The sequence below is a fragment of the Crassostrea angulata genome, chromosome 1 (genome assembly GCF_025612915.1).
Source record: "Crassostrea angulata isolate pt1a10 chromosome 1, ASM2561291v2, whole genome shotgun sequence".
In the NCBI taxonomy this organism is placed as follows: Eukaryota; Metazoa; Mollusca; class Bivalvia; order Ostreida; family Ostreidae; genus Magallana; species Magallana angulata.
In genome coordinates, this window is record NC_069111.1 from 47,349,925 (window position 1) to 47,374,487 (window position 24,563).

At 32.4% G+C, this 24,563-nt stretch overlaps 1 protein-coding gene and 1 long non-coding RNA gene across 2 annotated transcripts; one reads left to right on the top strand and one right to left on the bottom strand.

Moving 5' to 3' along the window:
- Positions 1-6,811: 6,811 nt before the first annotated feature.
- LOC128160129 (uncharacterized) lies at positions 6,812-7,955 on the top strand. Its single transcript, XM_052823403.1, has one exon. It carries the CDS (start codon positions 6,873-6,875, stop codon positions 7,836-7,838), a length of 966 nt encoding a protein of 321 aa, XP_052679363.1. The 5' UTR covers positions 6,812-6,872; the 3' UTR covers positions 7,839-7,955.
- A 1,544-nt stretch (positions 7,956-9,499) lies between these two features.
- On the bottom strand, positions 9,500-10,319 carry LOC128171533 (uncharacterized). Its single transcript, XR_008242099.1, has 2 exons — positions 10,007-10,319; positions 9,500-9,598 (listed from the first exon to the last, which is right to left on the bottom strand). It is a non-coding gene; the product is annotated as an uncharacterized LOC128171533 (long non-coding RNA).
- Positions 10,320-24,563: the final 14,244 nt, after the last annotated feature.

Consider the following 24,563-nt stretch of genomic DNA (forward strand, 5'->3'; position numbering starts at 1 on the left):
TTAATATCCTCAACACTTTGAGCACTACTCTGAAATTCACTATGGAATGGGATAACAATATGCTACCCTTCCTTGACGTTATGGTACTTAAAAAAGAAGACCGGATAATAACGGATGTTTTCTACAAAAAAAACGGATACTAAGCAATATCTTTTATTTGACTCGTCCCACCCTAGACACACTAGGAATAATATTCCTTACAATTTAGCAAGGCGTTTATGCACAATAATCTCCGATACAGATATCTTAGACTTTCGTCTCACAGAATTACAAGATTTACTACTTCAAAGAAATTATCCCACACAACTGATTCAAAACGGAATTAACAAAGCCAAATCCCATGAACGAAAGGATCTTCTTTTAGTTAAAATTAAACCCGTCAAAAATGTTATACCATACGTTTCTACGCACAACACTAGAAATCCAGAAGTGTTCAACATCATTAGAAATAACCTACCTATCCTAGAGGAGGATCAAGACATGATGAAAATATTAGATACTTCACATATCATCAAAAGTAAACGACAAAGCCCTTCTCTTAAATGTATTCTTACCAGAGCATCGTTTACCAGTAAAATCCAGGAACCACCCATCATCAAAAAATGCGAAAAACCCAGATGTAGTACATGCCCATATCTGACAGAAGTCCACATTTCATTTTAAAACCGGAAGCGATTTTTCCATCAAAACCTCCATGTCATGCACCAGTTCAAACCTTATCTATGTCATACGTTGCGCTGGTTGCGGTGAAAATTATATCGGTCAGACAGGAGACACCTTGAGACACAGGATGACCGTGCACCGACAACAAATCAGAGAACCTGAATACCAATGTACGTCCGTCAGTGAACATATAAGGAACTGTGCAAGGTATAAAAGTCCTAATTTTACCGTTTTTCCTTTTTACAAGTTTCTGAGGGATACCACAGAAAAGAACGTGAGGCAAAAGAAAAACTGTTAACAACAAATATAAACCTGTTTTAAATGCCTAATAATTATATAATGTATCAGATAAAAACTTTTTCCCGTAATTATTTTATATATTTCTATTATTTGTATGGAGAATTTTATTTTCCCGTACTTAATGTATATCTTTATATTATGACGTCATAATCAATTCGGCTACATAACGTAACATAATACTAGCGTTTTACATGTATGACGTCACAATAAGAAATATATGTATTCGTATGTATGTGTATTTGTGTAACTTAGCAACATGTTGTCAAACTCCTAATGATTTAAAATGAAACTAGTTGAGTTTATTTCGCTGTTGTGATTTTTTTTCATTTTTAAATTATAAGGAATGAATTCAATATTTATTTGTCGACGAAAAATTAAATACTTATATGCCTTTTGGTATCAACAAAAGGGAACATTACAAATTTCATAACGCGCGTTAGCGCGTTATGAAAATTTGTTTGCACACACCGTTGCAGTTATGAGACTATATCTTTCAAAAAATAAGGATTTAATGCTTATATTTACATTTTTTTTTACCTTCTTGCTTCTTGCGTTGTACGCAAATGCCAATTATACCTCAAATTACTGTATTATCCTATGGGTATGTTCAAATTAATGGAAGAGCCACAGTAACAGCCACAAGCGTGATCTTTGATTTTCGCTTGTGACGTTGTATTTATCAGCGTTCAACGTTTGTGACGTCACAAATAAAACTCGTGATTTAACCTTTTAGTATCCTGTCTGTGTTATGGTGCTATATCTGCAGCAGCTTTACATGCAAAATATACGTGGAATGTAAATATATATATATATATATATATATATATATATATATATATATATATATATATATATATATATATATATATATATGTGTATATATATATGAAAAAAATCACAACACCGAAATAAACTCAACTAGTTTCATTTTAAATCATCAGGAGTTTCACTACGTGTGTGGATTTATACTATATATATATATATATATATATATATATATATATTTATATATATATATATATTTATATATATATATATATATATATATATATATATATATATATATATATATATATATATATATATATATATATATATATAAATCACAAAAGTATTTTCTCAGTGTCCGGTAAAAATATAATAAAAGAAAAAAAGCAACACTAACTGCAAAACATAAGCGCTTTCATTGTTAAAAATCTTCAGACGTTTTACAGTCGTTAAAACTATGACGTAATTACGTTACCTAGTGATAACGTCAACAATAAAACTATGACGTCATAATGCTTATTGAAGAAAACAATCATAGAATAAAGTTATATAGCGTAATCTACAGTAAAACAAAATCAAAGACGATGAAACAGTCTATATCAAACTATTTAACGAACGTTTTAGTGACTTTATAAAATGTTTTTCTTTTTCCCTTCGTTCAATTGCATTGTCAATATAAAGTTTATAAAACGGAAAAACTGAAAAAAAAGTTGGTCGCTATGGATGTAACAAATTTGTATACAAACATAACCACAGATCTCGGTATCAATGCCCTCAAATACTGGATCAATAAATATCCACAAAATATCAACAGCTGTTTCAGCAGAGAGTTTATCCTAGAAGCAAGCAGTTTAGTCCTTAAAAATAACACATTCTCTTTCAACGGCAAACATTATTTGCAGCTTAAAGGGACGGCTATGGGGACTGAAATGGCCCCTACTTATGTCACCCTCACATTAGGATACTTAGAAGAGAAAATGTATGAAAAAGCTAGACGGCAATTTAACCATCAAACCGCACAAAATATAAAAAATGGATGGAAAAGATATCTTGATGACTGTTTTATCATCTGGAACGAGAGCGACGCCAATTTAACAGTCTTTTTAGACATTGTAAATAATCTGGATCCAAACATCAACTTTACGCTAGATGAAAGTGCGATCTGTATTCCATTTTTGGATGTGCTCATTTCTAAATGCGGGGAAAATATAACCACCGACATGTATTTCAAACCAACAGGTACCCATCAGTACCTTCATTTCAGTTCTTGCCACCCGGGTCATACTAAACGCGCAATTCCATACAACTTAGCAAGGCGTGTATGTACCATAGTTAGCGACAACGATAAAAGAAATGAACGTGTACAGGAATTGAAAGCAAGCCTGATAAAACAATGTTATCCAGTAGGAATCATAGACGATGGTATCAAAAAGGCATTAGCACTGAACAGGGAACATCTTATTAATCCTCCTGAAAATAACACCTCTGATTTAAAGATATTACCACTCGTAACTACGCATAATCCGAATGATATTAATATTATTCCAGTTGTACGTCAACTTAACAACATTCTACAAACTGATGAAAAAATATCCGAAGTGCTGAAAAAATACAACTTCATCAACAGTAAAAGACAACCCAGGAATCTCCGAAGGATACTTTGCAAGTCTTTTTAACGTCAATCGTATTCTGTCAGCAAGTGTAACGATCCCCGCTGTGGAACTTGCCAACATATTAAAGTCGGGAAATCGTTCAAGTTCGGGGACAAGGACTTTATTGTTAATGCGAACATATCTTGTGCCTCTAAAAATGTTATATTTACATTCTACTGTGTTTTCCCATTAAATTCTGTGATCTTCAAATGCCTCTAAATGCAACAAGTAGTCAAAGGTCAAATTGACGAGTTTTATTATGACGTCACAAACGTTGAACGCTGTAAACTGCAACGTCACAAGCGAAAATCAAAGTTCACGCTTGTGGCTGTTACTGTGGCTCTTCCGTTAATATTAACTTACCCTTAGGATAAGATCGGAATTTTAAGGTATAATTCACATTTGCAGACAAGGCAAGAAGTTAAAAAATGTAAATATAAGCATTAAATCATGATTTTTTGGAGTATACACTCTCATAACTGCCGCGGTGTGTGCATACAAATTTTCATAACGCGCTAACGCGCGTTATTCAATTTGTATGCACACACCGCGGCAGTTATGAGAGTGTATACTTCAAAAAATCATGATTCAATGCTATAATATACAACATTACGTGTAGTGGATGCAACGAATTTTATATAGAAGAAACTGGAACAACCCTACGCACCCGTATTCGTATACACAAACAACACGTCAATCAACCCGAGTACAGAAAAATTAAACTTAGTGAACATCTTGATATTTGTGGCCACGGACAATTTACAGTTTTTCCGTTTTATAAACTTTATACTGACAATGCAATTGAACGAAGGGAAAAAGAAAAACATTTTATAAAGTCACTAAAACCTTCGTTAAATAGTTTGATATATACTGTTTCATCGTCTTTGATTTTGTTTTACTGTAGATTACGCTATATAACTTTATTCTATGATTGTTTCCTTCAATAAGCATTATGACGTCATAGTATTATTGTTGACGTTATCACTAGGTAACGTAATTACGTCATAGTTTTAACGACTGTAAAACGTCTGAAGATTTTTAACAATGAAAGCGCTTATGTTTTGCAGTTAGTGTTGCTTTTTTTCTTTTATTATATTTTTACCGGACACTGAGAAAATACTTTTGTGATTTTTATATATATATATATATATATATATATATATATATATATATATATATATATATATATATATATATATATATATATTAATTACTTTAGCCACTATCTTAGCCTTAAATCTAAAACTCTCTCTCTATCTCTCTCACATATAATTTCCACCGTTTAAGTCATGCAAAAAAAATTGTGATAGATTTGGAGAATTGAGCTTCCATTGCTGCCAGATATTGTATAAATATAGTACATGTAATACATTTATGTGTATACATGTCTAGCAATTTATCATTTGAAAAAAAATGAAATTTCAGTAAAGGGGTGACACGGTTACAGAGCCCCCAACCCGCACCCTCTTTATCTAATAATTGCCAGATCAGATAGTCTAAAAGAATAACTACTTCGCCGAACAAATAGCTTATTTGGCCGGACATATCCTAATTTCTAAGAAAAATCATAATTCGTCCGAGCAAATAACTTATCCCCCCTAACAGATATCAAATTCGTCAAAACAAGTAATAATTCGTCCGAACAAATCCTAATTCGTCCGAACAAATCCTAATTCGTCTGAACAAATCCTAATTCATCCGAACAAATAGCTAAATCGTCCAAACAAACAATTTATCCGTCGGAACAAATTGCTAATTGGTCCGAACAAATCCTTATTTGTCCGAACAAATCCTAATACGTCCAAACAAATATCTAATAAATCAAAACAACACGATATATTTTTTTTTATCACATGTTTATCCCAATATACGGTGGATATCACTCATGGGATAAATTTTTGATATTCCACTGTGTGTTCTTACGCCACGTGACGTCATAGTTAATCATTACGTAGGTTTAGACGATTGATTGACGTAGAATGTAAAAGTAAATAATTAATTCAGTTGAGGGGTGTTGAGATATAAATTTTAAACATTTAATGTTGTTTCAGTTATTTGTCATGAATTCATAAAAAAATGTTCGAAAATGAATGTATGTTTGTTATACTTCAAGGAACTTTTTTTCCATGCGTAAAGTTGTTGACGTGTTGTAAATAATGTGTTGTGCGGCTCACAATCACAATTTTTACAGAAAAAGTTGGGATTAACAAAATACTTCGTAAAACATGTGATAAAAAGAATCTCTCATGATTTGCGATGGTATATGATTTTTATCCAACTCGTTGTGTGTTTTCTATCCCCTCGCCAAGGCTCGGGGATAGAAAACACACAACTCGTTGGATAAAAATCATATACAATCGCAAATCATGAGAGATCCTATATATTTATCTAGCCCTTCCACGCCGCCATAGTATCCTTTATAAATAACACAAACATTTGTAATATCTTTAAAAGTATCTTTTCATCAATGCAAATTGTAAGAACGACTATTTCAGGTTACTCTCCACTGAAAGGAGATAAAGCCTACCCCGGTTATATTGAAATTCAGGGGACCATGCAAATTATTTCAATATATCCGTATTTCAATGTAAGCGAAATTGACTGACGTGAAGCCGCCATTTTTGAAAGTTCAATCCCGACGTAAGCATAGAAAACCAAACCCGAAAAAATTATTAGATCATAATTTATCTATTACAATAAACGGATTACATGGAACATTAGTCTTTGAAAGTTTGATTAAAATTATATCCGAAAGTTTTGTAAGTTTCGTTTTGTTACTATCTTAAACCTCATCATAATCTCGGATCGCACTTTTACCACACTCAAACGCTTCAAATATTGTGCAGACAATATATCCTGTATAAAAAATAACAATGCGTAAACTTATTATTTGTATATTTATGTTTATAAAGTGACATATAGGTCCGATGGGCCGGGTGTTTATTCATTAAGGTATTATATCATATACATGTATCTTTATTTGTTTATAAAACACATGTCACTATAATAAATCATTTACTTACTTAATATAAGCGATATTTCAAAATAACCGATTTCATTATATCCGTAAAATCAATGCAAATAATATGAGAGGTAAAAACTGGGGATTTAATTCTATTTCAAAATAAGCGGAATTTCAAAATAAGCGAGGTCAAAATAAGTGGAGTAAGCTGTAGGTAAGAAGTGATATTGGCTGCAGGGGAGGTCAAATTTCTTTCATACATGAATTATTTATATGCTTCATTTCAAAAAACAATTTTATGTATAGTTTCAGAAAAAATATATTTTATGAAAAGTTTTGCTTCTTGTGAGCTTCCGTAATAAAATAAGATATGCAACGTAAAAGCTACGAGTGTTCAAAGATAACACGACTTCGCTGTAGTAATGAACTATCATTTCCAAGTATTTAAATCGAAAGTTAGAAACTATTGATGTCACATGCAATTTTAGGTGTACTTGTAATCAGTCGATGAGTCTAGCATACTAAACATGGGCGACAAGTTGGATTTGGCGTTTGCTATGGACTGTACTAGTAGTATGTGTAGTTATATCGCTTCTGCGAAGCAAAACATAGAGAATATCATTCAACGGATTTCTTCGTCGGGAATAAGTAGCATTCGATTTGGACTCGTTGAATACCGTGATCACCCACCACAAGACCACAGTTTCGTCACACAAAAACACGATTTTACTCCAAATATAACTACAATGAAATCATGGCTTACTGCTTGTTCAGCTAATGGGGGAGGTGACACACCAGAAGCCGTTGCCGATGCTATGTACGACGTTCTCCACTTGTCGTGGCATTCAGATGCTACAAAAATATGTGTTCTGATTTCAGATGCCCCGCCACATGGTCTTGAACGTTCTGATAATTTCCCTCAATGTCCGGCGGGACACGATCCAGTTTGTATCGCCTCTGAAATGGCTAAAAAGGGAATTGTTTTATACTCAATAGGATGTGGCTTGTCCGGTTATGTAATGGACTTTTTCATGGCCATTGCTTTTCTGACTGGGGGTCAGTATGTGCCGCTAAGTACCGCTAGTAATTTGACTGAAGTTATCATCGGGGGAGCCCAGGAAGAGGTTTCGTTGGAAAAATGGATGGCAGAAGTTGATGAAGAAGTGCAAAGAGATTTAGCGAAAAATATAGAGATTGACGAAGAAGAATTGTCAAGAAGAATTCATAAAAAAATGGAAGTTAAGGGAGCGCGTGCAAAACAGTTAACGAGAAACAACAAGCAGGTTGGCGAAATAAACAGACGGGCCAAGATGATGTCCAAACTTAAGACACTTCCACAAATGAGGGATTTTCCAGCAGAGGGCGCTTACGTACCCGATCCTAACATAGATTCTTACAAGGGTGGATCTGCAGGTTTTGATATCGACGAAGGAGAAATCACTCGCGAACAAGCTGAGAGAATGGTCATTAAAGCCAAAGCTCGAATTACATAATTGATTTCGTGTCGGATTATCTTGTTCTGTAAACATTACTATGATTTGATGTTAGGCCAATAAATATATCTTTTGTTTTTTTAATATATTGTCATTTTAAATACTCCAAAATAATAAATTGTGAAGACACAAACTTAGCTTTATTGTTTTTCTCTGATTGTTTTAGATCCAATAAAACCATTTTTGGGAGTTGATTTTAATCAACTCTCCTATGCACTTACTCGGGCAAACCGAAAGTGAAACAGTGTTTGGACCTAAGCACAAATCAATACCGCTGACGACACTTAGTTCCTGAAAATAATCGATAAATTGGATGCAATGTATTCTGAAGCATTGTTTTTCAAGAAAACCTATTTATCAATACCATGAAAATAGTAAGATTTTAAATGGTACAAACAGTTTAGATATTTTTTGAAGTCGTATCATGTATTCATAGGCTCGACTTCAATGTACCAGTCACGTTCAACCAGACGGTCGGCTGTCTCTGTTAATATCCGACAAAACAGAGAGTCTCTCTTGCTTGTCGGAGATAAACGGAGACAGTCGAGCGTTTGGTTGAACAAAACTAGAGTTCAATCTTGCCTGGATCCATACAATTTCTCAGAAATATTTCTATTACTGATACTACTTAAATTGTCATGCAAAATCACATATCGCTGATTTTTAAATAAATGATAATTAATCGATAAAATCAACTCCCGTCAGTACTTCAGTACTTTGATTAAAAGTAGTTAGAATTTTATTGTGGGACATTTGGTACCAACAGAACTGATGTGAGTAAATTCGTGCACCGTTTTAGTTAATATTTTACGGTGGAATCATCATTGTTTGTGGAGGACTAATACTACTAGCTTTCGTGGGTAACACTTACCCTCGAATTTGCATCCCCATGACTGTTAATACCAGTTTAATTTATATTTATTAAGACTATCCCGAACTTGCTACCGACAAAATTACATCCCACGAACCTGTAAAATGTTGTCTTTACAAGACCATTGTCCCCAAAGACAAAATGAGCCTACACTGTTTCATTAAGTCACCAACGAGACTAAAAGGCAAACCTTTTATACGAGAAAAATGAAGCAATGTCTCTGCTATCCCCTCTGTTAAAATATCTTTGAACAGCGATATCTACATTCAAACATACAAGGGTTGTAAAAAAAGTTCGAAAGCAAAGTGATTTACGACAAAATTACTGTACACTTTGTAGGATGACGTATGTTTTATCTAATGAATACCAATGGAAAATAAGTATGCAAAAATCATCTAATTTTGAAGTTGTTATAAAAAATACAACGATATTTATTTTGCATGAATTGGATTTACGGAGCCCCATTTCATATTTCCACGACGTCAGGTGACGTCAACCTACTAAAATAATTAGGTACTATTTAAAAAAAAACTACTACCTAAACTATAATACCATTAAGGTGGATCTCTACACCAAATAAGTGTAGGAGATTTTTGTTGCATGCATTTTTTACCAATACTAGGCACAGTATTCAACAATAATAGACCTCAAAATACAATACACTATTTTCTAGAGAATTTTTAAAATATCAGTCTGGTTCCAGATAACCCCATATTTATCAAATTTTTAAACATTTCTGTTTTAAAATTCTTATGAAAGTGAAATGTTATTAAGTTAAGAAAATCATGAATGAAGTTTGTATGATTTTTATTGGAATCCACATAAATATGAAACTAAAATATAAAAAAATTCTTTTAAGGCAAACTGCTGGACAAAATCCCACAAAAACCTGAAAATATAAACAATATTCGTTGGTTAATGGGATGAAGAAAAGAAATTAAATGAAATTGAAAAATTAAAGGAAATACTTAATTATTGCAAAAATCTTGGTATAAAAGATCCTGTTTAAGAGTTGTCTTTCTTTATTTTACATGGTCTATCAGTATATCTTGGGATCAATTTTTTAATTAATAAAAATCACGAAGAAAAATTAAAAAAGGAACAAATCTATGCTAAATATGTAGATATAAGATTACTAGTGCTTATGATAATGTTTGAAGCTGAAAAATTATATTTTTGATGAATGCATTATATATATTTAACTCTTTAAAACAAAATATTAGTAGTTAAATTGCCTTTTAATTTTTTATATACAATAGCAATTATAAAAAACAACCATACGCATATTAATACATACATTAGATGTCCATAGTGATACACATGCACGTGTGGAAATGAAAAACATGCTCCTTTTAAGAATTCTGTCTTTCCCTCATTTGGGCTTGCAAATCCGGGCCTCCTGTGCTATTGCTAACTAGCTGTATTTATTTTAACCAAAATACATTAGTTTAATGTCAAAGTTTCAATGAAAGTCTTTTACTGCAAATGTTTTTTTTAATTTGGGAAGTTAGGATCAATTCAAGAGATCGTACTACGGTACTTTCGTTTTATATTCATCATACTTATATAGTTTAAATGAAAATTTGACATCTGCTTACCTATATCGATAATCCGCCACATATGTATAATCGTTTGTTGCAGATGACATGACAAAAATGTATTGCCAATAGCAGCAGAGCAGGGAAACTGTATATTATTTAGATTCCACGTTTTCAGTACAAAACAGCTGATAATCAATGTTAGTTTAAAGCTTTAAACAGGAAGAAAATTGACATATTTTCTAAGCGTTTTGGTGATTTCATTCCTATATCATCTCCTTAGTTAGAAGAGTTCAATTAAACGGTGTATAGCTATTTTGTACCACGACATAATGTTATCAATCTGGAACACAATGGCGTTTCGAACGGAAGTCAGACATGTTGTGACGATGTAGCCTTCCACCTTGAAAGTTCATAAAATGCAATCACAATACAAAAACAATAAAGGCGATGCACGCATATCAAACGCCTTGTAGTTTTGATTGGAAGAAGGATTATAAAATACAGATGAAATGCATGTGTAACGTAGAATAATGACCCCCGTAGAATAATGACTGGGGTCATTTTTCGACGTAGAATAATGACCCCCCGATCATTATTCTACGCAGAAAAAATGACTCATTATTCTACGTGACCCTTTTGCCTGAAGAATAAGTGTCATTTTCATAAAAATGAGCACACTCTACAAGAAGAAAAGTTACCCCTGAAGAATAATAACCTCCTTAGAGATCACAGTTTTTCAGTATATTTTTTTAATTTGTGAAATAGTCTTAACAATATTGTATTTTTTACTCCAGTTTACAGAAAGTAACAGAGAATATAACTCATATTCAAATAAAAGTGAAGAAGGGGTACATCTTAGAAAATAAAATTCCTTCCGATATAACAAGATACTGACGTATTGCACCGGGGTATGATTGTCATCTTAAAGCTGACATGAATTTATAAATACGCTTTACATGTATTTCCCTTTTATCTCCGACTACCACCACAATAGCTGTCGATTTCTATTGTTCTGCTCAACGCTACACACCCCCTATATAAGCCGAGAGCACTATTCACGCTTTACCGCATTCAGGTACTTCATACACCCGAACACGTTACCTTCACTATGGGCAGCGGAAAGGGCAAAAATACAATTTTACAAAATCAACGATAAACTAAATTCAGCTATCTAAAATAATACTATCAATGACCATAAGTGCAAAACCAACAGTCTTCTTTGCAAAATAAATGTACATAAAATCAACCAAAGATATCTAAATACAAATCAAATACAAAAAGTAAAACCAACAGACATAAATGTAAAACTAACATACATCAACATAAAACAAGCGGACGCACAAATAAACGCCAGGTGGCGTTTTTGGGAAGCAATTCGCGTCATCGATTATTGGAATCAGGGATGGTTCGCACCTATTCTGTTTCGCCATGAGATGTTTCGCATCTCGATGTTTCGCACCTGCCTCGGAGCGAAACATCTTACTGTATTAAGATACTTTTCTCGTATTATTATTCCTCTGAAATTAATTATTACCTATACAAGAATTGAAATATGTTTTTAAAAAACCCATTGAAACGGTGTTTGCTTTTATGCATGCACGGCCAAACAAGACAGCGTGCTTGCTTGATTAGGATTTTTATTTATTAATTTTATGAAGCCATGTCGTTTTATATAGTTCAGAACAAGAGGTGTGAATTGTGTTGTGTTAACAATTATAGTCTGTCATTCACTTGAGAATTACCTGTGTTTTATTATGAAAAATTCGGGAAAGTTAATGTAATTACAAATGTATAATATTATATAGTTAGCATAGCTCTATTTTGGGGATCATTATTTAATTACATAAACTTTCTGCTTGAACTTTACATTACTCCCCCCTCCCCTCCCCTGCACCCACTATTTAACTACGATTTTTACCAGTCTTATAAAATTAATATAAATTTAATCAAAAAATTAAAATTCTTATAGCAAAAGTCAAACTAAATCAAACCTTATCGTTAACAATTTTATTTCTATTCCAGTCTTCTTTTTTTTCTTTGTAAATTTTTAATTTACCAGATGACAGTAAATACAAAATTGACAAAGATCTCAAGTTGTATGGTTTGCATTACTTCCACCCAGCAAAATTAAAGTGATACGAAATGCAACGAATGACTGACATTACGTGAATAGAGGCGTGAAAATTTGATTTGCTATAATTATCTATACAGATGTGTCTTAGCCTGACGGAAACGGAAAGTCTTAAAGTAAACATTTTGTATAAATTGTTATCATCAAAATATGCCTTATTCAAAGCATACAATGTTTCCTATAACGAAGTTTGATTTATTTCTCTACATTCTTATGCATTGCCTGTACAAGTAGTTTGAAGAAAATATAAGACATGGCAGTATTCATGTCGATAAGCTTGAAGTATTCTGATACATGCACTTTATAAAATTTTAATTTACAATGTACATATGTCTTGTAGCATTTTGAAAATGTTTCCTTCAGATTTTTGTATATCATCATGTTTATGGACAGGCACGTAGCATCGGGGGCTGGGGTCTGCCCCCACCCCCCCTTATTTTGCTTGTCAAGATTTTTTGGATGAGCCTGCCCCCCCCCCCCCCCCCCCCACTTTCAAAAACGATGCTACGTGCCTGATAGATAACAATGAAATGACTTTTTTTTTTTTATAGAAGACTGTACGATAGTTGATTATGCATATGTTTTTATCTGAATATGAATATTTCGAACAAATGTACAAGTATAAACAGGTCATTAAAATATTATTTTTAATTTTTAATAAATCATAATAAATATATCAACATCTCAGGGCGAAACAGAATAGGCGCGAATCATCCCGGATTCCAATAACCGATGACGCATATTGCTTCCCAAAAAACGCCACCTGGCGTTTATTTGTACGTCCGCTTGTTTCATGTTGATGTATGTTCGTTTTACATTTATGTCTGTTGGTTTTACTTTTTGTGTTTGATTTGTATTTGGAGATCTTTGATTGATTTTATGTACATTTATTTTGCAAAGAAGACTGTTGGTTTTGCACTTATGGTCATTGATAATATTATTTTAGATTGCTGAATTTAGTTTATCGTTGATTTTGTAAAAATGTATTTTTGCCCTTTCCGCTGCCCATACTTCACCCCTTGTGAATGTTATTGTCATTTAAATTTTAGACCACGTGGTTTTATTTGACCCTTTCAGTTTTACAGTAAAAATCATGCCTTGTGTTTATAGTCAATTTAATAGAATTAAAGTATTTGTAATCAAACATAAAATTTATATAGAGGTTTATTGATTTTAAACTTTATTTCATTTTATTGCGGATCCTAAGGGCGATAACTTTTTAAGTTCTTGGGGTCATTAGGCACAGGGTCATTTTGTATCATCACTTTTAATGTTTAATCACATAAAGAAAAATTTGTTTCAATATCTCTTGAAATAAAAAAGTTTTCCAGTGGAAAATAGAGAAGAAAAATAATAATAAAAAACTAAAGAAATACAAAAGGTCTTTCACCTGAAAGGTGGAAAGACCTAATAACCGCTTGATGGTGAAATAAGACAAACAACTTAAAAGATTTTCATGTTTTAACATAAATCAAAGTAGAATATGATATGAAAAACGATCATTACTTACATATTTTGAGAATATTATCCGAACACTTATACGTCCGCTCAAAATTTCACAGGAACTGAACAAATCTCTGTGAAATCTCGTGAACTTTCATTCGAGCACCTCTGGATTTCTTACATACTTAGTAACGATAAAAAACACATTTCGAACACATTCGCAGGGGTGACCTTGGGCGAAAAGACTTGTAGAAACGCGTTTTGAACAAAAATAATATGATAACTACTGCACTGTCAAGGATTATATATCCAGGCACACATACTTAAAAAATCCTCAATAACTGTAGACCGTTTTTTGTTTATGTTATAACATTGCACATGCGTAACCACACACTGTGGCATATCGAGCAATGTCAATGTTTGCATGGATTTTAGAAACGGGGCATTTTTGTAGAAACCGATGGAAACGAGTCAATTTTACGTTGTTACTTTCTTGAATTTACTATCATTTAGCTACTGGGTTGGACGTAGTGCCGCCGGTGTTTTTTTTAAAAAGATGCAGACATTGAACAACGCACGTGTTCGATGTGCATGTGAAGTAAGGTAGCACTATCTGTGCAAAATGATACGGATACTTGTACCTTGGAAATTATTTCAAAGAATAGATATATTTTGTATTTTATTGATCATTGTTTCCTTTATTACGGGCCACCGGAAGGCGGTCTGTTATTTGATATACATTTAAATATTGTTACTGCGTTTTTGCGGGATAGTTCTTTTTTAAGTAGAATTAATATTATGCTTATTTTTATGAATTAAAATAAATTTGCATGTAGAAATATGTTTTATGCCTTTTAAAAATATCACATATTTTTTGTTTTACTCGTAAATGAAAAAATATGTCATACTAAGTAGATTGTCGTGTTTAGCGCGTTTTTATCGAGACTTAAATCTATCCGGAAAATTTCGGAGTTCTTCATTCTTTTCAAAACAATGCATCGGCATCGGTAAGCGGGACATACTAAAGACCTGAAAACCAAAGACCTGAATGTAATTAAATTTTATATAAATGATATATTTGAATTTCTATGTGCCGTGTCAAATAAAATGACTTTGTGTGTGTATTTATTGTATTTTCATCTAAAATGTGGTAGAAAATATCATGAAATGACATCCATATCAATTATTTACGCAAAAATATGACAGAAATGAAAATTTTAATTGACTGGACATTTTGAACTAATCCATTTCTATTTTATCATGTGGTCCCTTGAAATAATATAAACTAATGCATTAAATTTTCATTCAATACAATGCAACAAAAAAAAAATGGTTTGAAATACATTATCTCCAAGAGAAAAGTTATGAGTTGAAATTTGCATTAGAGTAATGTACAAATCAATGTGTTCTCAATTACCGTTAGAAATGTTTACAGTAACGAACTCGATTCTTCATGATAATAGTAAAATATTAAACTTCAAAACAAGTTGCTGAAAGTATATTCAAATTTACCATAAAAATTAGTACTGTTACAACCAACTCTTATATTCTTCTTTTTGGTGTGTTTTTATGTAAACAACCAATGATTCATACAACAATTATGTTTTTGCAGCCCATTTGACGCTTGCGTCAATTTGATTTCTTGTTCTTTATTACAAACATTTAGAAGTCCGTGCAACCTGAATGCCTCGATCGGAAAGCAACCGACCGTAACTTTCTCGACAGGTATATACACCCAAGTGGCAGTAGAGGAGCGATCGAAACTAATATGGCGACAAATGCTTTAATTAATTCATGTCAGCTTTAACGATTACATTTACATGTATATATGGTGTTCCGATAGGGCCACTAAAACCTTCGCACTTTCGCCTTTAGGGCGAAGATGCGAGAGAGCGAAGTTGCGAAGACGAACGTGCGAAGGTGCGACGGCGAGGGAGCGAAAGTGCGAAGATGCGACGGCAAAGCGCGAGGATGCGATGGCGAAAGTGCGAAGGTGCGAAGGCGAAGGCGCGATACTACTATCGCTCCTTCGTCTTCGCAACTTAGCAATCTCGCCTTCGCATCTTCGCACTTTCGTCTTCACATTTTTTGATTGCATTCAGCAAGTCTCGGTCAATTACATAGAATTTAATACAGGCACCGTTCTTGCCAAGTTTTTCGATTAATCCATGCTATTATTGGTACGCATGCGCTAGGCCAGCGTGCTTACTATCAATGTTTATAATTTTTTTAATGTGTACATGTGACATATATGTTTACCAGTGCTTGCTATGCATAATCAATATAAACTCCACATAAAATGTAATGTCCGCCATAATGTGTACATATGCACTTCCAGACTTCTGTCACTTACCAGCCGTCTGTTTACCGTGGATCAAACACAGTAACATTCTAATTTCATTATGCGACACTCCTTGCTCATGCATAGATCTGGAGGAGGAGAGGGGGTCCGCCCCCGGAAAAATCAATATCAATAATTTCACGAAGTAAAAGGGGAGAGGTTATCCGAACCCCATCCCCTTGGATAATTCAATTTTAACAATTTTATAAAATTAAATTTCCAGCATATGCATCGGAACCTTTTAAAAGATAGAGAGCTCCGCATTTATAAAAAAAAGGCGAAGGCGAAAGCGCGAAGATGCGAGAGCGAGAGTGCGAAGTTGCGAAGGTAAAGGAGCGATAGTAGTATCGCTTCTTCGCTTTTGCAACTCCACACCTTCGCCTTTGCATCATCGCGCTTCGCCGTCGCATCTTCGCACTTTCGCTCCTTCGCCGTCACACCTTTGCACTTTCGCCATAGCAACTTCGCACTCTCGCATCTTCGCCCAATAGGCGAAAGTGAGAAGGTCGAAGTGGCCCAATCGGAACACCCACCATATGTATCTCAATATTACGAGTGACAACACATTAGAATTATTTCGAGATACAAGACACTATAAAACAAAACTCTGTTGATTGGCGATGAAAGAGTAGACTCGATAATGTACATGAATTATACTTGCATTGACGGTTTTCCCCAACTACAAACTGCTGGGTAAGCAAGTGCATCACCCAGAATTAATGATGAAACCAAAATTATGATAAGTTCACTCCATTGTTAGCCATTATAACCAAGCTGGTTAGCAGGCTCTAACAGCAGCCATTACGCCAGTAGAAGTTAACGGCCAACAAGGAAAATCGTCAAAGTACTGAGAGTACTCGAACAGAAAATATATATTTTACTTTATCATCGGCATATTTTAATTAATATCAAAATGAATAATGCATCAATAGTTTGTATGAGCATTGACAACTTTGGATGCAGTAAAGATCGTGTGATCAAAATCAAGGGGGATATAAACCCCTAGTTCGAGTCCGAACCCCTTACATGTATCAACGCTTTTAGAAACAATCTCTTCTTATTATAATCATACAGTGTTTATTATCTATTTAAGATTTACTAAAGTCAGGTATTTTTCACACATTTGCTCTAAAAGAATAAAGTATATTCATGATCACAAATACAACATTACAACAAATGTTAAGAATATCGATGTTCATGTACGATAAAAAAGAACTTTCCCCCAGAAATGTAAGTAAGAAGTATTCATATTCGTACACTACCTGCCTCCTTAGCATTTTCCATAATAATTTATAAATGTATCATTCTTCGATTGACCATTTATTCACCAATGAATATTGCTTATATTACTACAACATTTATTCCTCATGATTGTTGTTCGTAATTTATCACACAGTATCCTCAATATGTATGAATTCGTTTTTCTTTATCTACGTAATTACCCGCCATATGTCGACGAGAGAAGTGATATAATTGTTAACAATCAATTTGTGGCAATGTAAGTGTTTTGTGTATGCCTGCTACGTATATGAAAAACTATATATAGCGATTTATTTACAAGTTCGGTGTTTATAGCTTCAAAATCAGGGTAAAAATTCAAGTAATTTCAAAGTCGTATCTTGGATACAGGGTAACCAATTTCTATTCTTGTTTAGAGCGGTTGTCATTTTTCTTTATGTTTAACATAAAGGAAAATAACCACTGGGTCTTTTTGTTTCTTCAGAAAAAAATCCAATTATTCTTCAGCAAGGGGAGGGGGGTCATTATTTTACGTCGAAAAATAAACTAGAAGTATAGGCACCATATAGGGGGAGGGAGGTTCAGGGGGCGAAGCCCCCGACGAAAAACAGATTTCTTGTTTTTAGAGATAGCCAAGGAGCATATTTTAAGCACTTTTCGTACTTTCGTATTTTTTTCTTTCTGGTAAACAACATTGAAAAGAAACTTGTAATGTTTAAATTTGATAATCGTAAAGATCATCTAATATAGGCCTATTTTAAGGCGTCCACAAGCAGGCTTTTGTGTTCAAGTGCCAATTCTAGCAATATATCCTTTTCTGCATTTAAAACAAAAACTATCATATAGTTTTTATACACATTGTACATACATTTGAACTTTGCATGCAGGTTCAGTTTTGAGAATAAACGTTCAATGTGGTTAACTTGAAGTATGTGTAATTTCTAATTTCTTGGAATGTATACGGAAAACCAAGTGACGTTAATAAAGGTTTTCTGATACCATAAGTCAGCTGATTGACCTTAAACATATGACACAGACTTCAGATCGTGAGAACCAGGACCAAGTTTATCTATTGACTGATATAATACTCAAGGGGGCAATGTCTATCAAGAGTCCAACACTTTATGTTTAATCATAAACTGTTGATTGTCAAAAGCAACAACGTAATGTTTAAGTTGTATCAATAAATCAACTGATAATTGGTGGGATACATGTATAGCTTTTGTTGCTACAATTAATGACGTTATGTATAGCAATATCCATTAACAAATTTATTGAATAAAACAGTTGACAACATTATCTATTTATATGCTAATATCAAAGTACTCTACGTATAACTGATAGAAATAGTCAATTTTTAATAAAAAGGAGTTTGCAAAAACAATATCTCGATGATAAAAATATTTTGTTCGACTTTCGAATTTATTCATTAACATTTGAAGGGATTAAATCAAATGAAAACAATAGATCACACGGCAATTATAACGTCGTAGTATTTGGTAAATGGATTATTAATAGATATATTTTACACTGATAGATGTTTCATGAAAATACTTGAAACTAATAATTGATGTTTCATAAATTTAGTATAAATTCATACAGAGTGATCTAGCGCATTCTGCTATTTTGATTTCATTGCTTCGTCATAGCAAGACAACAATAAAAAAAGAAACTGTTACTCGTCATAATTCTTTCAAAATGTACGTTTAAAAATTACGTTTTGCTTACAAATAACATTAATTTTGATATATCATATAGTTTGTGTACAAATTGTACATACATACTTATTTTTCAATGCTATTTCAGCTTTGAAAGTGTTCTTATCACTCCTCTTAATGATTTTATGTCTTACAATATGCACAAATATTGGACAATGGACATTTGTGTTTAATTAGCAATCTGATTTTGAATCTGTTTAAGTATTTGGTATTTCGTTATGTTTTCTTGGTCTGTCTATGGAAAACCCAGTGAGGTCAATAAAGGGTTTCTGATATCATAAGTCAGCTGATTGACCTTTAACGTATACCCCAACACTTCAGATCGTGAGAACAATGACCCAATTTATCTATCGACTGATATGATACTCACGGGGCAATGTCTATTAAGTGTCAAACTCTTCATATTTAACCATTAACTGTTATCAAAAGCATAGTCGTATATCAATAAATCTACTGATAATTGGTGGGTTACATGTATAGCTCTTGTTGCTGCAATTTATGACATCATGTATTGCATTATCCATTAATTAAGTTATTGAATAAAAGAGTTTACAACATTATCGATTTATTTTGCTAATTTTGTATCAGTTAATAATTTGATGGTAATGTTTTGTTTTTCTTGTTATTTCAAGAAAAACCCCACAATGTCGATAAAGATTTTGTGAAAATAGAGGTCAGGATTTACCCCAGACTACAAGATATCTATTTATTTATATGATAATATCAAAGTACTCTACGTATAACTGATTGAAGTAGTCAATTTTCAATAAAAGGAGTTTGCAAAAACAATATCTCGGTGATAAAAAGATTTGGTTCCATTTTTGAATTTATTCATAAACATTTGAAGGGATTAAATCAAATGAAACCAATAGACCACACAGCAATTATAGCTTCAGTGTATTTGGTAAATGGATTATTAATAGATATATTTTACACTGATAGATGTTTCATGTAAATACTTGAAACTAATAATTGATGTTTCATAAATTGAGTATATATTCATACAAAGTGGTTTAGCGCATTCTGCTATTTAGTTTGTGTACAAATGGTACATAAATACTTATTTTTCAATGCTATTTCAGCTTTGAAAGTGTTCTTATCACTCCTCTTAATGGTTTTATGTCTTACAATATCCGTAAATGTTGGACAGTGGACATTTGTGTTTAATTAGCAATCTGAATTTGAATCTGTTTAAGTATTTGGTATTTCGTTATGTTTTCTTGGTCAGTCTATGGAAAACCCAGTGAGGTCAATAAAGGGTTTCTGATATCATAAGTCAGCTGATTGACCTTTTATGTATACCCCAAAACTTCAGATCGTGAGAACAATGACCCAATTTATCTATCGACTGATATGATACTCACGGGGCAATGTCTATTAAGTGTCCAACACTTTATATTTAACCATTAACTGTTATCAAAAGCAACAACGTAGTTTTTATTTGTTTCAATAAATCTACTGATAATTGGTGGGATACATGTATGGCTTTTGTTGCTACAATTAATGACGTTATGTATTACATTACCCATTAATGAAGTTATTGAATAGAATAGTGAACAATCTAATCTTTTTATTTCGCTAATTTGTATCTGTTACCTATTTGATAATATCGTTTTGTTTTCGTGTTATTTTAAGAAAACCCCGAATGCCAATAAAGATTTTGTGAAAATAAAAGTCAGATACTATTTGTGTTGACTGTCTATAGATATTTACCCAAGACTTTCAGATCATGAGAACCAGGGCCCTATTTAATTGTAGAATATCGTGATAGTATTCTACGTATTTCAAACAGTTGTTTATAGTTTTTAGTTTTCAAGAAAAAGAGTTTGCAATAAAAAGATCTCTGTGATAAAAATATTTTTATAACCAATTTTTGAATTTTTTTTTAAACATTTGAGGGATTAAATCAAATGAAACCAATATATCACATAGCAATGGTAGCTTCATTACATATGGTAAATGGGTTATTAATAAGGAACGTTTATACCAATGTTTTATAGTGCTAATGTCAACAAATGTTTGCATAAGTTAAAAATGTATGCCTGTTAAGGTGGATCCCTAATTAGACGCGTCATCAATTTAGCAGCTATAATAAGCTTTAAAATCGAAAACGATATTTGTTCGGATTTACCGTTTTTTGCCCTAATTTTTAATGTTTAATTGATAATTCTGAACTTGATAGTCAAGTGTAAAAAATGTCTACAAGTATATAAATTTTTTGATCTTATTGAGTCCAATAGTTGGAACTCGTGAATTTCTGTACTGAGATTTTAGTACGTTTGTGTATATATATGCAGAGGAAAGGTACTGTTTATCCAAAAAATTAATTTGTACTCAATACATGTAGTTTTGAAAGAAGAATTTTAGGGTTTATCAAAGCAAAGAAAGAAAATGCTGTTTTCTGATGTATTTTTAAATTGTGTTCGTGAAACTTTTTAGCTGCATTTGATAAGGGGGTATATGTGTTCTAAAGGTCGTAGAAAAAAAAGAAGCATTTGAAGTCCAATATTTTGTTTTGCTTTTTAGTTGCAGTAGACATAAATATAATATTTTAAAGTTTAAAAAATGGTGTTTAACCATAAAATTTTTAAGAAAAGTTAAAAAATGTGAAATTATGAAAAAAAAAATTTAAATAGCATTTTTGTAACATTTCAATCACACTTGTTATTACTTTCTTACATTATTAATGATTAAATGAAACATTTGAATCTTTGTTTTGCTTCGATATTTTTTTTAATATGAGCCAAATAATGATTTTGTTTGAAATCATGTGATCGAAGAAGGGGTATGCATCTTCTGGAGACTCTAGTGATTTAAAAAAATAGTTAAGGCATGTATTTTTGGAGCTTTTTTATAACGTAAGGTATTACTTTACTTGATTAATGAAAAAAACCCTTACTTTAACCACAAAAATCTTGAGTAGGGACCTACCTTAAAGGTGATATGCAACCGCCTTTTACATTTGAGACTAAAAATGTAAACATTAGAGCTAGCCTGATTCGGCCCATTATTGGCCAAGACTGTTGTCAAAACAATAAACAGTTAAACCTTTTTCAAAATTATGTAATATTAATTTCTTTATGCTTTGGTAAATTCCCTAGTATATGGAAAATTTTCCATATAATACCGGTATGAGAAAAATAAGGGTTGTGCGGAAGAAGTTAATAATTACAAGCCAATTTCCTCAATATTTTGTAAGATCCTTGACAAAAAGTATTTTCAAACATACTCACAACTATTTCTTTGAAAATAATATTATTTACAAATACCATTTTGGGTTTCAACCTGGAGCTTCTTCCACTAACAAAGTAGTCGAAATTTATAACACTATCATATCCAGTCTTGATAAAGGTAAAGATGTGAGGTTTGTTTTTTGTGACATCAGTTAAGCCTTTGTCATGGTATGGCACAAATGTGTATTATATGAATTAAAACTAAGTGGAATTTGGAATTAAATTACTAACTGGGTTGAGAACTAGTTAGTAGAAAGAAAGCAAAAATGTCATGTCTTTTGATATATCAAAAAATCATCGTCTCTTTGCTGACGAAACTTCTTTATGTGTTATTGTTGACAATGGCACACATGCTTTAATAAATTCACTAGTTTCTGATCTTGACAAAATATGTAAATGGTCTGACACATGGGTAGTTGATTTAACCCCAGTTAAACATGGTCCATTTATTAAAATGTTGATAGTCACATCCATCTTCGTGTAAATCTCCAATATGATGGAGGTTGGAAACAACACATGAAAATGATTGTAAAATGTTAAAAGGTTGTTAAATATAAGTGAATAAGATGTACTCTGAAAAATATATTTCTCATTTATAAGACCATGTTTAGAAAATAATGACATAGTTTGGGACAACTATTCAGATAGTGAAGTTAAAGTTTTAGAAGATATTCAAGTAACTGCAGCAGGTCTAAAAAGGAACTCATCTAGGTCTGCTCTATATGATACATTTGGTATTGATCTACTATCAGATAAAAGGAAGGTTCACTTACTCACACTATTTTATAAAATCGTTCATGGCGTTGCCCCCAAATACCTACAGAATTTACTTATACCATCTGCATTACCGCAAAACACCAAGATGATATGAAATTTGTTTTACCGCCGATAAAACAACTGCTTTATGAATAGCTTTTTTTTTTTACCTTCAACTATAAAATTTTGGAAAGAATTATCTCTTCAAATTAGAATTTTACCAACTGTGTCTTCATTTAAAAAAGCCATAACAAATATTTCTTAGAAAGCAAAACAAACTTTATGACTTGGGAAACAGAAAAGAAAATGTTATACTTTGTCAGTTAAAAAAAATACAAGGCATTTTAAATGCTGACCTATTTAACCATTTTTCGCGTAAAAATTCCATTTCTGATATGTGTGGTTATGTATCTGAGAATGTTTATCATTATTTCTTTGTCCATATTTTGATTTGCAGAGGGAAGTTTTATTCAGTCAAATTGTTAGTAGCTACTGACATAAACTTTTATAATAACTGAAATAATCGCATTAGGAAATGTCAATGACACTTTATTTCTGAGCACATTTAAGCCCCTATATCGCTTCATATTTCTCTATAATTAATTAGATGTATCATTATCATTGTTGTGCGTTTTTAGAATATAAAGGTGTTATAAAATATATAGATTAAACAAGAAGTTTTGGTGTTTTTACCGTCGCAATGTTAGATTAATGTAACTGCAGTAATGTACAGTCAACGTATACATTCTACTTTATGTGAACTGAATAATAAGCCGTTGTGTGCTTTCATTGAGGATTGTTCACAACCATCCTTTTACAAACTTTGTAATAAGCTGGAGAAAAAAAACCTAGATTAATTTAAAACTGTTAGTTATCCTTAACCACCACATGTTTAAACCCATGATTATCCAACTTTGTGTAAAAAGCTGACTCTGGACCTTCCACTTTGGAAAGTCAGAGAGCTTGATGTGCCAATATTTTAACAACAACACTTTTCATCTGACATTCTGATTATGATTTCCGAGGGAATTGAGACCCAGCCTCATTGTTTATTGGACTTTTCTACACTCTAAGACCCCCACCATCTCTGCAGTTATCATTACTTTCTGTATTCAAAAAAGTTTCTTGTATTTGTTTCATCAATAAATTACATATCTAAACAGTTTTTTTCTGACTTGGCTAATTTTTATATCTCACAATTCAATAGGTAATGAACCGCAAAACTGCACAGTGGATAATTATTTACAATTAAATGTAATTGAAACAATGTGGTTAATTATTGATGCGTTTTAACAAAACAAATTTTGCAGTTAAAATCATTTGTGAACTTTGTTTTGGTGTTGAAACTAACGATGGCACTCAAAAGATGTGTTCTTTGTCTCTCCTATGAAATCAAAAATTTTTTGTTACTTTAATAGTATATCTATTAAATCAGCAGGTATGTGTGGTATT

Coding starts and splice junctions, on each gene's coding strand:
- LOC128160129 (XM_052823403.1), top strand. CDS start 6,873: ATGGGCGACAAGTTGGATTTGGCGTTTGCTATGGACTGTACTAGTAGT.